Raw genomic sequence first — 14,573 nt, 5'->3', positions numbered from 1 at the left:
AGTTTTGTTATATTTGCTTTAATTTAATGTATTTATAATGAAGACTGTAGGTCATAGACTAATGTATAATACATCAATGCTGTAGGTAGTAGATAATTTATATTATAAAATGAAGATAGAAAATTCAGTAGTTTGGTTATATTCGTTATTATTATTTATTATTAGTAGAGTTATGTGATTTTTTTTATTAAAATATGATTATACATATGTAGGTGGCAATGCAATAACATTTTTAGTAAGTTCTATGATAACACAATTTACTAAAAAAAATCAAACTAAATTATCTTCTATAAAATATAACTACGATTTTCTATTTAATTAATTTAATTTGCAATAAGTTGTTCGAAAATGTTAGCGTTTATAATTAATAAACATTTTCCAAACATGGCGTATAACGTATTTTATGATGTACCTAAGTACCTACATAGTTATTTTTTATGACAGTTATCTTTGTAAAATATTTATTGTGTAAACATAATTACATATGTATATGTATAAGGTAAACAAACAATGACGCGGTCAAAGGAATTTAAAAGAAAAAAAATAGTTATAAAATGTAAACAGAATGATAAATGCAAAACTCGTAATATTACCAACTAGGATAAAATCAACCAGGCGATAGTCACTTTGTACCCGGCCATGCATATTTGTAGTGATTTTCCAGCAGAAATGAGTCAAATAACATTTATAGATTGTTTTACGGAAATTTCTAAGCCATAAATATTGGTTTGTGTTATATAAGATTCCATATTGTAGCGTCGTGAACCGTGATGTTATCAAATAAATATTAATATACATTTAGTATATTTATTTTAATACGTATGTGTCGTGAGTATCGTAAGTGTATGTCGTGTACATTGTCGTGTATGCACACGTTATTCGAGCGAATGTGCGGATTGATTTTGGTGGCAAAAATATCCTTTGTACTTTTTGTTATTTGATCTATCACGCGAGTAAGGTGGAGGGTTTGTTTACATTTGGTACTTTGAGAACCACTTTAAAATATAATTGTCTTTAATGTAGTATCCTCCAAGTCTTGCTAAATGTCTGAAACACATAATAAGAGTCGTGGAATCACCATATCTGTTTAAACTGCTTTTATAAATAGCTTAGTCACTTAAATAATGTATTATGAAAAACACAGTCTTCTACCACATGGAGAAGAACGTCGTAAAGTCTTTATTGTAGCTACATGAAATAGTTGTTATTTTACGCTTTAATTGCCTCATTTTGCAAGTTTATTTATTTGTAAAAGAAGGTGTTTATGCACAGCGAATAAGCAGAACTTTCCTTTGGTCTCGATGTTCCGTCTAATTGAGAGCAATTATTTTTAATTTATAAAACAGTTTACATATTTCTCTGAATTTTTTAGAAAGTTTTCGTAGGTACCTACACTGTGTTGGATTATTATGTAAATTGAATCAGACGACAAAGCATTTGGGCGAATGAATTGGCAATTAGCGCAAGAGGAATAAAACATGCAATAATATCTAATTTTTCGAAGAAAACTTCTTCTAACTGATTTTCACTTTGTGATGGCATTATTTATTTTTTATTAAAACGTTATTCCGAAAAAATAAATAAAGATATTGATAGTCAAACTAAAAAATCAGGTGTTTATAAACTCAACTGTAATGATTGTAGTTCCTTTTATATAGGAAAAACTAATAGAAACTTTGAGATCAGAATTAAAGAACATCTTAGGGCTGTAAAGGGAAACTGTGAATCAGAATTTGCGGATCATTTATTAAATAACGACCATACTTTCGATATTAATTCAGGTTTTAAAATACTACATTCTGGTTACAAGGTATCTCAAATCAATAATTTTGAAATCCTAGAAATAAGAAAACACGTGAATATGAAAGCAGATATTATTAATAAACAAAAAAAATTTATAAACCCCATTTTAAATATTTTCCCAATTACCCGGTCTTTCCCGTCTAGTGACATTTTAATTCCTACTTTGAATAACCCTCCCCACTCTTACCCCTCCCCGCTCCTTCTACCTCTTCTTTCTAGACCTAATTTTAATTATAACTTTAGTATACTTGTGCTCCTGATGAAGTGAACTTGGTTCATGAAACATGTTGAGATTTTGTATCGAAATAAAGTGATGTAAACAATGTTATTTGTGTTTTAATAAAAAACAATAATATCTATTTGTATGCATTTCGTGTGTATGCGTTTGTTTGGTAGCAGTAGTTTCCAGTTGTCCCAACTTTGTTGTTAATCCACGTCGCAGTTCGATAAGAGAATTTCGACCCAGCGATATGTTCAGTATTGTTGAATACATTTTGGTAAACAAACACCATTTAGTGCAGCGTTTTCAGGGCCTCAGAGAGGGATATTGATGCCTCTTTGCGAAATAATTCCCGTTCAACTAAAAATAGTCTACTATAGCCCCCACATAATAAAATTTAATATGTTCATCTAGGAAAATTCGACTGCTACAAACATAATATAAATATAAAAGCGTTTCGCAAAAAAAGATCTACATTGGCGCATTTGATCTTTACACTTTACAGTACCATTATTACCAGTATTAGCATACGCCATATTCATTTGCATGACTGTATGAATGTACACAAGTCAATTTTATTCTGTTTGCACAGCTTCTTATTTATTTGCGTTTTTTCCATTTTATTTTGAAATAAATCAATATCGCTGCTCAAGCCGTACATGTCGATTGGTTCAGTCCATGTTTGCACTGTTCGAGGATTTTCTTTGAATTGTACCTACACAATTATTCAATTACGAATGTTAATCCACATTACGTAATATTACCATTAATCAATATTATTGTATATTTATTCACATCTCGTTACGCCATGGATTATTATTTAGTTGGTGTTGGTCTTATTATGTCACATGTTATTACAAAACTTGTCATCGAATATTTAGGGATAGTTTTCCAAAAGTGTATCGTGTTGGCTTTTCAAACAAATTTGCGTAAACCGGTGAATTTATGATATTTAATTAAGAATGTTCGATATTCGACCACCACATCACGGGCATGTGCCTAGTTTGGTGGTCTTAACATACCCAAAAATTGTAAAATAACAAAAAAAATAAATAGAATAGTCAAAAATTTAAAAAAAGTGAATATCAAATAATAAGCATGCCCTCCCTGCCCCCTACCTCTGATTAAAACTACTGAGGTGTCTGATTCTGTTTTGATTACTATTTATTACGGCATAGATAATTTCATTAATCGGATTGGACCCACTAGTATGTATAATCCCGATGCGCATTGCAGTTCTCATTTTTACTGTATCAAATTACAAATCAATATCATCAATCAACCTAGCTGATATTTTAAATTCATAAAGATTTTTTAAAAGATTTAGTTCTTCTTTATTTTGTAAAATTGAATGCTGACTGAATCAGAGTTTTCCGTTCCGAAGGCCACAATACGTCAAGTTTCCGGTAGTAGTTTTGTCATCAAAATTTCCACTTTCCAGAGGCTCGATTCTCAAAATTTCCGCGCGCTATCGCAGCATTATAAACATATTTCCACGGAAATTGGATCTTCCTTCGCGGAAAAAGAAAACAGTTTTAATATTGAATTTTTGTATCGTTTTATTAGAACATTAATCTCCCAAGTTATTTTTCCATGGAGCGCTGAAAACTGAAAACATATCTATTTCCTCCTCGTATAACTTAATTTATGGAACGATGTCGGTTGATTGAACGAGTGGAGGATTTAAATGAAATTTTACAAAATACGTACTTATTAGTTTGTAAATGTGTTCCATCTTTATATTTTCGTGTGTATACATATAAAAATAGTTATAAAACAACAGGGTAATAACGATAAATTTTAAGTAAAAATTCCTACAATGATTCTTGGTTCCAAAAAAATAATTCTTCCAAAAACTATAACTCCCCGACTGCACAGTTAGATATGCTGATTGATCGGCACACGGCTATTGTTCACCGACATCTCAATAAAACTATAACTCCCCGACTGCACAGTTAGATATGCTTATCTGCACACAGCTATTGTTCACCGCCATCACAATAAAACTATAACTCCCCGACTGCACAGCAGTTAGATATGCTGATTGATCGGCACACGGCTATTGTTCACCGACATCTCAATAAAACTATAACTCCCCGACTGCACAGTTAGATATGCTTATCTGCACACAGCTATTGTTCACCGCCATCACAATAAAACTATAACTCCCCGACTGCACAATTATGCTGATCTGCACACGGCTATTGTTCACCGACATCTCAATAAAACTATAACTCCCCGACTGCACAGTTAGATTATGCTGATCTGCACACGTCTATTGTTCACCGCTATCTCAATAAATAATCCTTTAATTATTATGTAATAATACTGGTCTGAAGATGGCCGTGATAGTTTTGACTTGTTTAATTAAATTATTATTTATACCTATGTGTTCGAATGAATAAATAATTCGCTGTAAAAATATCGTGAGTAATACGTTTTTACATGCTCTTTCTTCCCAGCAAAGCTTTCGAGGAATAGTTATTGATACATTTAATCTCCACTCTGCCGCCTGGGGGGATCGTTTATCGGTTTTCTGTTCACTTTCTCCTCTCCTCTCAATTTTCGAGTTTTGGCAAAACATAATACAAAAGAACCATCTTTATCGGCTGGTCAAAGGTGTTGTTTTTGGGCGCTTGCGTAAAACATCGATTTTCTCTGAGATGTATCTTGATTTTTTAAATACTTCTTTTTATGCCGCGTTTCGAGCGATTGAACAATCAAATTAACATTTTTTGATATTAATTTGTGTATCCGCAATTATACACTTAATTGACTGATTAAATCTATCCATATAAATAAAAATGTTTTTTTGTTCAAAATCTTAAATTTAAGAAAGTTCTTCAACCGTGGCTTTGAAATTTTGTCACAACGTTGCATTCGAATATGCGTGTGCTTTAATATACCTATATTATATAGATGTCACCTGTGAAAGGTAAAACCATGTTTTTCTTAAAACATCGCTGTCTGTTGGACGTTAAAGCAAAATGCGTTATTGTTTCTCTATCTGCACAGATAGACTGAGCCAAATCAACGCATGGCGGGGTACTGCTAGTTGTCTATAAAGGTACTTCGTGCCTTTGATTTTAAATAATGTTTATTGATTATGCACGCTTGATTGTTATTCTTTGATGATTAAATAATATTGAAAATTATTAACTTATGAATCCTTTGCATAATACAGTGGCAATTTTATTAATTATGGTGTTGTGTTCGAGGTTCGAGGAAAAGTTTTCATGGAAGAGTTCGTAAGAAAAGGTTATAATAAATTTTCAAGAAGAGCGAGAAACTTTATGTTCTAGCGTTATTTACGACAATTTTCTTGATTGATGAATGATGGTTTGTTTTTTTATTATTATTAATAGTGTCCACTGATTCAGGGGCAGAAAGCACTCCGTCATCCCTATTATGACGATCAATATGCGTGTGTTGAATTATTATATGATTTCAACGGCATGTATAATAAATAATTTCGTTTGCTTTGCGTCTGTTGTGTGGGTGCATGTTTTCTTCGTATAATTTATACATAGAAATTGTATTTTTTATGAAAGATTTTATGAATATATTGTTAGAGGCTGGCAATGACAATTACTACTAATACTACTAATACTACTTGCTCCCACAATCTTAGATCCGTTGGATTCCCGTGCTTCTCTGCTTTAACTTAATTTCATTTTTAATTTTTTAATCTCTTTTTATTTATTTTATTTATGTTACTCTATGTAAATATTATTTGTACTTATCTCATCTATGGGATGTGTGGGATTGCACTAACCTCCCCACATCCTGGAATAAAGAATTTATTATTATTATTATTATTATTAGTGAACACTATGCAGAATGCTCAAAATATTTCACAGTGTCAATAACAAAGTTTCGATCAAGTCAGTCAAGATCAAGCAGTCCCATCAAGTATGTGCGTGGCGCTTGGACTGCTCTGAAGAGAGGATCGGCTACGGCACCCGCCCCGCCAGGTTGCCTGATTATGCCCGACTAAAAGTCTAACTGTCAAAAATAATAAAATACGCCATAACTCTAGTAACATATTTTATGAACATAAACATATTGTTGATCTCTAGCAATGCCAAATAGTAAAAATAGTTTTCTTATAGCACTGAAGTTGTCTGTGACATTGAAAATTGTAAACATTTTTAACCTCATGATAGACATTGATATCGGAATCACGTTTATTTATTTATTTAATTAATCCTATTTACCCTGAATCGAATGTCATGTACTGGATATTTATTTAATACTAGCTCTACTGGCCCAGTCCGTCTGTGCAGATAGAGAAACAATAGCGCGTTTTGCTTTTATGTCCAACAGATGACGCTGTTTTAAAAACAATGTTTTACATGTCACAGTAGTCATCTCTATAATATAGGTATATAAAACACGGCGTATTCGAATGCAATATTGTGTCAGAATTTCAAGGCAATCCGTGAAGAACTTTCGGAGATTTAAGATTTTGAATAAACGAACATTTAAATTTTTATTTATATAGATAAAAGATGTTGTTTATCCCGAGTTGAATATCACCGTGTTATTATTTATCCCAAGTTGATTGTCACCATGTTATCATTTATCCCGAGTTAAATATCACCATGCTATTATTAATTTATCTCTTAGACATCTTTCATGATTCCTTTCTAACATACAAAACTAACTTATTAAATTTCTTAGCGTGACATATTTCAAAAACACTTTCACTTCATTTTTCAAAACTTCTATGTATTAACAGTCAATTACAATTCGTGAGCATATTACGAGTATAATTCTTGATTTCAATTTATTTTTTTCTCTCCATACACTTTCTTCCTTTTATAACTATTACCTACTCATACATTAATTTAAACTTAAATTCATTGATTTTAACTTAAAATCATTAGTTTTCAGAACATAATGATATTTTATGCACATACTTAATAGGTACTGAAACTATGTAATGACTAAAAATATCCTTAAGTGTATCTTATTGTACTGTGTATGTTTTAATAAATAAATAAATAAAATCTCAAGTTGATTGTCACCACGTTATTATCTATCCCGAGTAGAATGTCACCACGTTCCGTGTGGACCTACTAAACCATATTCCACGCCTGTTCCGCTACCTCAGTCTCCGGATCGCCATATCACGACGGTGTTTTTTCTATCACCGACCTTGATTCTTATTGAATTATAATTCCAGTTTCTCCCACCAACCGCCGCCGATTGTAGTAAACATCATCTGTGACTGTGAATGTCGTCTCGGATGGAGCCGTGAAACTGGTTTCTAAACTTGTCAATTATGAACTTTAGATTTGATCTCCCCTAATAGGAATTACTTTTCACTTTTGGAATGAGGATTATTCGCTTGCTCCTCCGTGGCTGGCTGGCTACCGAACTCTTGCAGCCTCCGAATTTCTCTCTAAATAACCGGTAACCGGACAACTCATCACAATAGTGGCTTATGTCTCAATGTTGTGAAGTCCAAATACGTACGTAATTAGTACGTAGGTAAAGGAATATTTTGTAATAGTTTTAGAATAGATGTTACACTAGATATAAAATGTTAAATTTTATAACTAAATAAAGTATACTTTAAAAAAATTACAAATCAAAACACTTTTGAAAAGTGATGAAAATAGCTAGGTTAAATGGGATATGTTAGGCTAGGTTTATAGGTTGGTTTTTTCATCGCTTTTAATGACTATATATCACTTTTCAAAATTGTGTTGATTTGTTACTGTGTTGAGTTGTCATGTAGATCAGTGATTATTCTATAATGAAATAATAAATTAATCCATTTAAAAATATATATATATATAATATAGTTGTATTAACTCACCAAGTTTATTTATTTATTTATTTTATTTATTTATTTGTTTGTTCACGCCTTGACGGCTTTTACATGCAAGGTAAATTATACAGGAGCATTATAACAAGTATATAGCATCATAAGAAGTATAACATAGTATTTATGATAATAAGCTGAGCATGAAAGACAAGTTGGCACAACACAGGTAAGTATTAGTATACGATAAGTAAATTGTATATTGTATAGAGGAGTTCAACCAGCAAATACTTATTTGGGCTCAGGCTACAGTACATTCAGCAATTATAATTGTCACAATATTACACAAAACATAATTACAAACAAACTCGAAACATACCTGTTGGCAGTGGTGCAAAACATTTTCTAGCGATTTATAAAAGTAAGTAATATTCTTGTAATTTAAAATATATATATATATATATATTTTTTTTTTTTTGCTATTATAAATGTACGTAAGTTTTTTTATTATTATGACAAAAATAAAAGGTACACAACAATTACATACAAAAAGAAGTAGGTATTATGAAAGTAGTTACAGAGTATTAAGTTTATTATTATTAACAATCAACAGGATTTTTGCTTAATATCTGCATACATATACGCTTTTTAAAGGAGGCGATGTTTTTATTAAAAAATATATCAACAGAGCATGTTTCATTCCCCACACGATGCAATCTCTGAAGACAAGAGTTGATCATAAAATTAGTGCGAGAAGCAACTATATTGAAGTTAAATGAACCTAAATGGAAAAATATAATTTCAACATAACAATGAATAAAAATCGAATGATTTTGTTTTTATGCATGTACTTTTATTCACAACGGTGAATAATAGAATTTTATTTGGGTCTGTAATCTATTTATGTATTTTGTAAATACTTTATGTGTAATTTCATGCATTTTCTCATTATTTCAGTAAAGTTAAATTTGCATTGTTGTTACCGGCCCCTTAGTGTACTTAATATTATTTAATTATGTAAAACAATTTGGGAAAATAACATTTTTAGGCGTTTTTGGATTTAATTTTCGTTTTATGGCATTTCGTCAAAACTTTCGATCTCTTGGGAAAAATGTTCGAATAGGCTTTTTTTTGGATAGAATAAATTGTTCCTGGAACTAACTTTGCTGTTGCTTTTTAGAATGAGCGTAGAAAAAAAACTTAGGAGAAAAATGAGTACGGATTTAAAAAAATTAAGATTCTGTTAAAAATTTTACTATGTGGCCATTTCCTAATAAAAGTATTAGTCATTCAGAATATATATGATCACGTGTTCACGCAGGAGGCCTTGTCCGTATTAATATAATGGACGAGATGCGATAATGTTATTAGTTTTAAGAACACGTTTTCCGACTTCCTCATAACTTTACGTTCGTGCTTTAGTTACTATTTTAGAGTTTTGAGTTTTGTTATGAAATTTGTCAAATCATTCGTTATAGGCCTCCAGTCCCATTTTGAACAGGAAAAGGTATAATTTGAACAGATTTTTAATAAATTAATAATATTTCACATCCGTAAATTTTCTCCGTGTACCATATGACCTTGAACTTGAATAAGTTTGATTGAAATGAGTTTCTTTGATTTTTAAGAACAGCCTGTAATATTTTTTAAAGAAAACAACTTTAGCCCAGCATAAATATTATTTTCCTTTTTTCTTCCTTATTTCCCCCTTTTCAAAAGTTTATAATACATTGTAATGCCAGGGGAGCATGCACTTGTTGGGAAATCCCTGGAGATGGATTATTTCTAGCACAGTGCTATTATGGGCGATAGATGTGGAACTGCTGTGAAGCCAGTACTTCTTCAGCTTCTATACTACATATATTCAGTGTCGTCTACACGGGTCTTTTCTTTGTTATTGTAGACATTAAATAAAGCGACTCTATTCATACGAGTATAACCCCGCTTATTTGATAGAACATAACTAACTAGTAGTTAGTTCTGTGAACATTTACAGTAGTACATTTACAAAAAGTATGTTTTTCGTTTTCTCTTATTTCGTAAATCAAAACCGAATTTCCTCTTAAATCATCAGAATTGTAAGTAAAGTAGGTACCTAAATACCTACTTACTTTTAATTATAAACAACTGTAATATTTTACGTAACATTTTTAATTTCAAATAAGGAATTAAAAAAATTAATTCTTTTTTTCAAACTTTCTTCCGGTAGGTAGGTACCATAATATTTAAAACTCAGTAATAGTTAGTCAGTTATTTATCTAGACTCTAGACCAAGTAAGGCATGCTTGAATAATGAAGTGAACGAACAAACAAATCATTACAGATATATAAAATACCAAATTTACAGATGGATAAAATTAAAACAGGACTTCGCTAAGCTCAGTCAACTAAGGGCGGCTTGCACCATGAGTTAAATTTGATTTAAATATAATTTTAAACACATTATTTGATTTAAGTCGACTTGGCGTCTTGCACCACAAAATTTAAGTCGTTAAATGCGTTTAAAGAACTGTCAAAGTTAAATACCCAAAATGGGCTGTTTAACCGAGTTAAACGCGTTTAGCCCTACTCATAAAGCAGTACTGTCAAAAATTGTTTAGGTTATCCCTTAGATTTCTGATTGTGGTTAAAATCTATATAATTTTAATTTGTATTCACAATGAACATTTGGGATTTGTATTCTGACGATGATGAAGAAATTGTAGATTTTATAAGTAGACCGTTTATAGTCAGAGAAGTGAACACAAGAACAAATTTGTTTGAAACACTCAGTGCCAAGAAGTTTCAAAGAAGATTTCGTCTCAGTAAAGAAACGACATCATTATTAGTGCGAGAGATTGAACCTCATTTAAAATTCAACACCAATAAAAACAATGCTGTGACTCCTATGAATCAGGTATTATGCACATTAAGATTTTATGCAACAGGGAGTCAAATAATTACTTGTGGCGATGTGATTGGAGTTGACGAGTCCACAGCTTGTCGTATAGTGCACCGTGTTACCCATGCCATCGCTTCTTTGTATAAAAAATATATCAAAATGCCTAATAATTCTCAGGAGCAGCAGAGAATTGCATCAGAATTTTACAGGGTAGCGAAATTTCCTCGAGTGTGTGGCGCCATTGATGGCACACACGTGCGCTTATTGTCTCCTGGCGGAGCTATGGCAGAGATTTATAGGAATAGAAAAGGGTACTTCTCTATTAATACGCAGTGTGTAGCTGCAGCTGATCTACAATTCCTTGATGTTGTGGCGCGGTGGCATGGGTCAGCCCATGATTCTAACATATGGGACAATTCTGCCCTGAAAAGAAATTTTCTTCAGAGAAAATTTGACAATAAAGTATTGTTAGGTGACAGTGGTTATGCTCAAACCAATTATATGATGACACCCCTTACAGAAGGTACTATACAAACGAGAGGACAAGCATTGTACCAAGAGTCACAAATAAAGACAAGAAATGTTGTTGAAAGAGCTTTTGGAATATGGAAAAGGAGATTTCCAATATTATCTAGGGGGATAAGCCTAAAACTATGTAGAGTACCAGGCATTATTGTGGCTACAGCTGTACTTCATAACATAGCCATTCAACAAAAAGATAATGCCCCAGAAGAGGATCCTGAATACCCAGTGCTTGAAGAAGATAGGATTGCTGAACCTTCAACATCAGCACAACAACATCAGCGAGGTGCTCGTAACTTGGAGCGAACACTCCTTATCGAGGAGTACTTTGCAAGGTTGTAAACTTCTCATCATACCTACAGCATGCTTATAATACTTAAAAACAATATAAAATGTAAAAGAAATAAAAAAACAAAATTACTCGGATAATTGTTTCATTTTTAATTCCAACAAAAGAAATAAAAAAACAAAATTACTCGGATAATTGTTTTATTTTTAATTCCAACAACAGAAGCTCTTTTTGTCTCACTTCATCATTATGTCTATTGGCTTTAACTTTTTCTTCTAATTCTAGAAGATTCATTTTTTTTTTGTGCTCAATTTCTATTTCAAGCGATTCTTTTTGTAGCTGAACCAACTCCAGCTTCGCCTCAGAAAGGTCTGTGAAACTTTCTTTGACATTTTTCTTCATCTTCTTCGGACTTCCTTCAGTCTTATCTGGAAATAAAAGAGTATATAATTAAGATTTTAGTGCTATCTCACACAAGAAAGCGGTATCACTATTCTGCAGAGGCCGAGGGAGTAGGAAATTCTACGAAACAACCCGTCCATTTCTTTTTACTCACTTTTAACAAAAAACTATACATTAGTGTACTACCAAAAATGGATATTTTTATTTGTCCGGAATAAATTTTTTTATTTATTAACAGATTGTCAGGGACCCGCTTTTATAATTACCATTGCAAATGAGGGCAGATGATTTTTTCTTCTTCAATATTTCGGTCCTATTAAGAAGTGGCCTCAATTCACCACATCTTTTTGGCGTGTCTTGGTGTATGTCCAATATGCCTGCAAATATTGAATACTGTAAATATAAGATTGAACACCATCAGATATTAAAAATATGAGTGCGTTAGTGCGTCACTTGCAAGAAGTGACTTCTGTACTTTTCAATTGGCATAATCCTGTCTTTGTCGGGAATGCTTTCTTGATATTGCTGCATTAAGGCAGCATCGCCATCATAAACGGTGTACAAACCATCCACTTGGGGTTCAATTAATTTTTTTAATTGATCTAATGGATCATTTTCGTCAGAAGGAGGGGGACCACCACCTGAAATAATGCATATATATTAATTACCATATATTTAGTTTCAAATAAACTACCTAAACTACGATATAAACTAACATGGATTGTACTAACCTGTACCCATAATTACTTTTTTATGTGCAACATCTTTCTTCTTAACTTCTTTTACTAACTCTTCAAATTGTTTTTTACATAGTTCCGCTGGCTGGTCAGTGTATTCTGACACCGCATCCCAGTCTCTTCCATTTTCTCCCATGGCATCGATAAAATTTTGTTTTTGGCTTGAATCTAAAACGTAAAATCGACACGATTATATTATTATGTATGCTATCACAGACAGAAACGAATATTGAACCATTTATCAGCCTTTAACTCTGTCGGGAATCAAACCCAGATCCGCTTTGTATGGCACACGATGTAACCATTGCAATTTAGCAATGTATTTCAAAAATTCAAAGGGACCATGGCCGTCTTGATAGTACTAACCTGCTAAGACCATTTTCGCATCTGAATGTTGTTTTTTTATTTTACTTTTCATGTTTCGGTAGCAGCTTATAAGGTTTTCTGTAGATCTATGAATATTATTGTTAGCGTTAAATGTATCTGTAATTTTCGCCCAAATTTCCTGCTTCACAACTGTTTTTACTGCATCCGTTTTCTTGCTTTCAACAATATGATTGTGTGACTCCATCACTTTTAAAAACAAAAATTGTTCTTCCTTCGAAAAATTAGGAGCTCTAGCACGGGACTTTATTTTTTGGGCACTCATTTTATGAATTTAAATAAACGCACACACTACGCAACCACACACAATCACAAAATATTTTGACACTTCAAGTAAAATAAAACATCGTAGCTGTTTTATCGACGCGTTAATGGCGGAAACCACGCGGTAACTGTTTTACCGACGCGTTAAACACGTTTAACTAAAATTGCCACCGAACTGCGTGGTGCAGGACACAACTAAACGCATTTAAGTTAAATGTATTTAGGGTCTTAAATACGTTTAGTTAAATACAATTTAAGATAAAATTTGCGATAGTTGGTGCAAGTCGCCCTAAATCACGCAGTTTTGGCAGGGGCATGAAGAGACGTGGCACACACTCCATTCTTCATCCACAATCATACTTCACGAAAATGTTCCCTTTTAATCTCGTTCATTACGCTTACATCAACCATGCAATATTTTCAGATTTTGGTATTCATCGTTAGTGGAGGGAGACGCCGTACTAGCTTCGAAATCTACGTGACTGGTATGATAGCAGTTCCACGGAGCTGTTCCGAGCTGTGGACTGCAGGGTGAAGATTGCCCTAATGCATCGATCAAATATTATCTAGACAGGGCGTGAGAACCTTAAAATTAACACCGAAACCGAACATATATTGGTTTAAAAAAACGGGCCAGAAAGGAAGTGCAGTAGTCTGAAGATCGAAAGAAGCGTCGCTTTTTACCTTTTGTTGTCTGCACGGACCATCAAGTTCATCCCAGCGCTCAATAGACTAGCTGTAAAGATCATTTTTCAAGCACGAATTTGAAGCAAAATATTTTAGGTCCTTACTCCGAGAGCTCTTACTCTTGCGGACTTTAATTTAAAATTTAATCAGCTAAACGAATATTAAAATATATTATATACACACCTTATAAGTAGCTTAGAGGCTGCGCGGTGTATCGTTTAAAGCAGAGGTTCCCAAACTTTTTTGCCCCGTAGGACCACTTGCCAATCATTTTTTTTTCCGTTGACCCCCTGCCTGCCGAATATTGGATTTTTCTAAAACTATTAACGTCCCATGTGATAATCATTTCTCTTTTTCGTAAGAAGATTCCCTTCCGTTGCCTGTCCACCAACCTGGTGGCGTTATAGTTCCTCTGTCTTTGCATTGTGCAGACAGGGGCGCCCTTGTGAGGTATTACACCAAATGAAAATGAATTAGGATAAGCAACGGGAATGTCTTTCTGTAGCTGGCCCTACAGAACTGCCCCTACAGAACTGCCCCTTAAGTTCTTTGTCAGTGCTTATTCCGGTCAGTTCTTCTTGTCACATGATATCCGATTCTTCAACGTTCCA

At 32.9% G+C, this 14,573-nt stretch overlaps 2 protein-coding genes across 3 annotated transcripts in view; one reads left to right on the top strand and one right to left on the bottom strand.

Moving 5' to 3' along the window:
- Csk (C-terminal Src kinase) overlaps positions 1-14,573 on the top strand; it is a 256,020-nt gene that overhangs the window by 99,931 nt on the left and 141,516 nt on the right. The gene's annotated exons all lie outside the window — the stretch shown is intronic.
- On the bottom strand, positions 12,332-13,158 carry LOC149425692 (uncharacterized). Its single transcript, XM_089646033.1, has 3 exons — positions 12,994-13,158; positions 12,622-12,795; positions 12,332-12,531 (listed from the first exon to the last, which is right to left on the bottom strand). The coding sequence occupies exons 1-3, from the start codon at positions 13,043-13,045 to the stop codon at positions 12,332-12,334; spliced, it is 426 nt and encodes a 141-aa protein (XP_089502159.1). The 5' UTR covers positions 13,046-13,158.

The sequence above is a fragment of the Hesperophylax consimilis genome, chromosome 2, assembly GCF_061612785.1.
Source record: "Hesperophylax consimilis isolate HC1 chromosome 2, BYU_Hcon_1.0, whole genome shotgun sequence".
Taxonomy (NCBI): Eukaryota; Metazoa; Arthropoda; class Insecta; order Trichoptera; family Limnephilidae; genus Hesperophylax; species Hesperophylax consimilis.
This window is presented reverse-complemented; position numbering and strand designations above follow the sequence as displayed.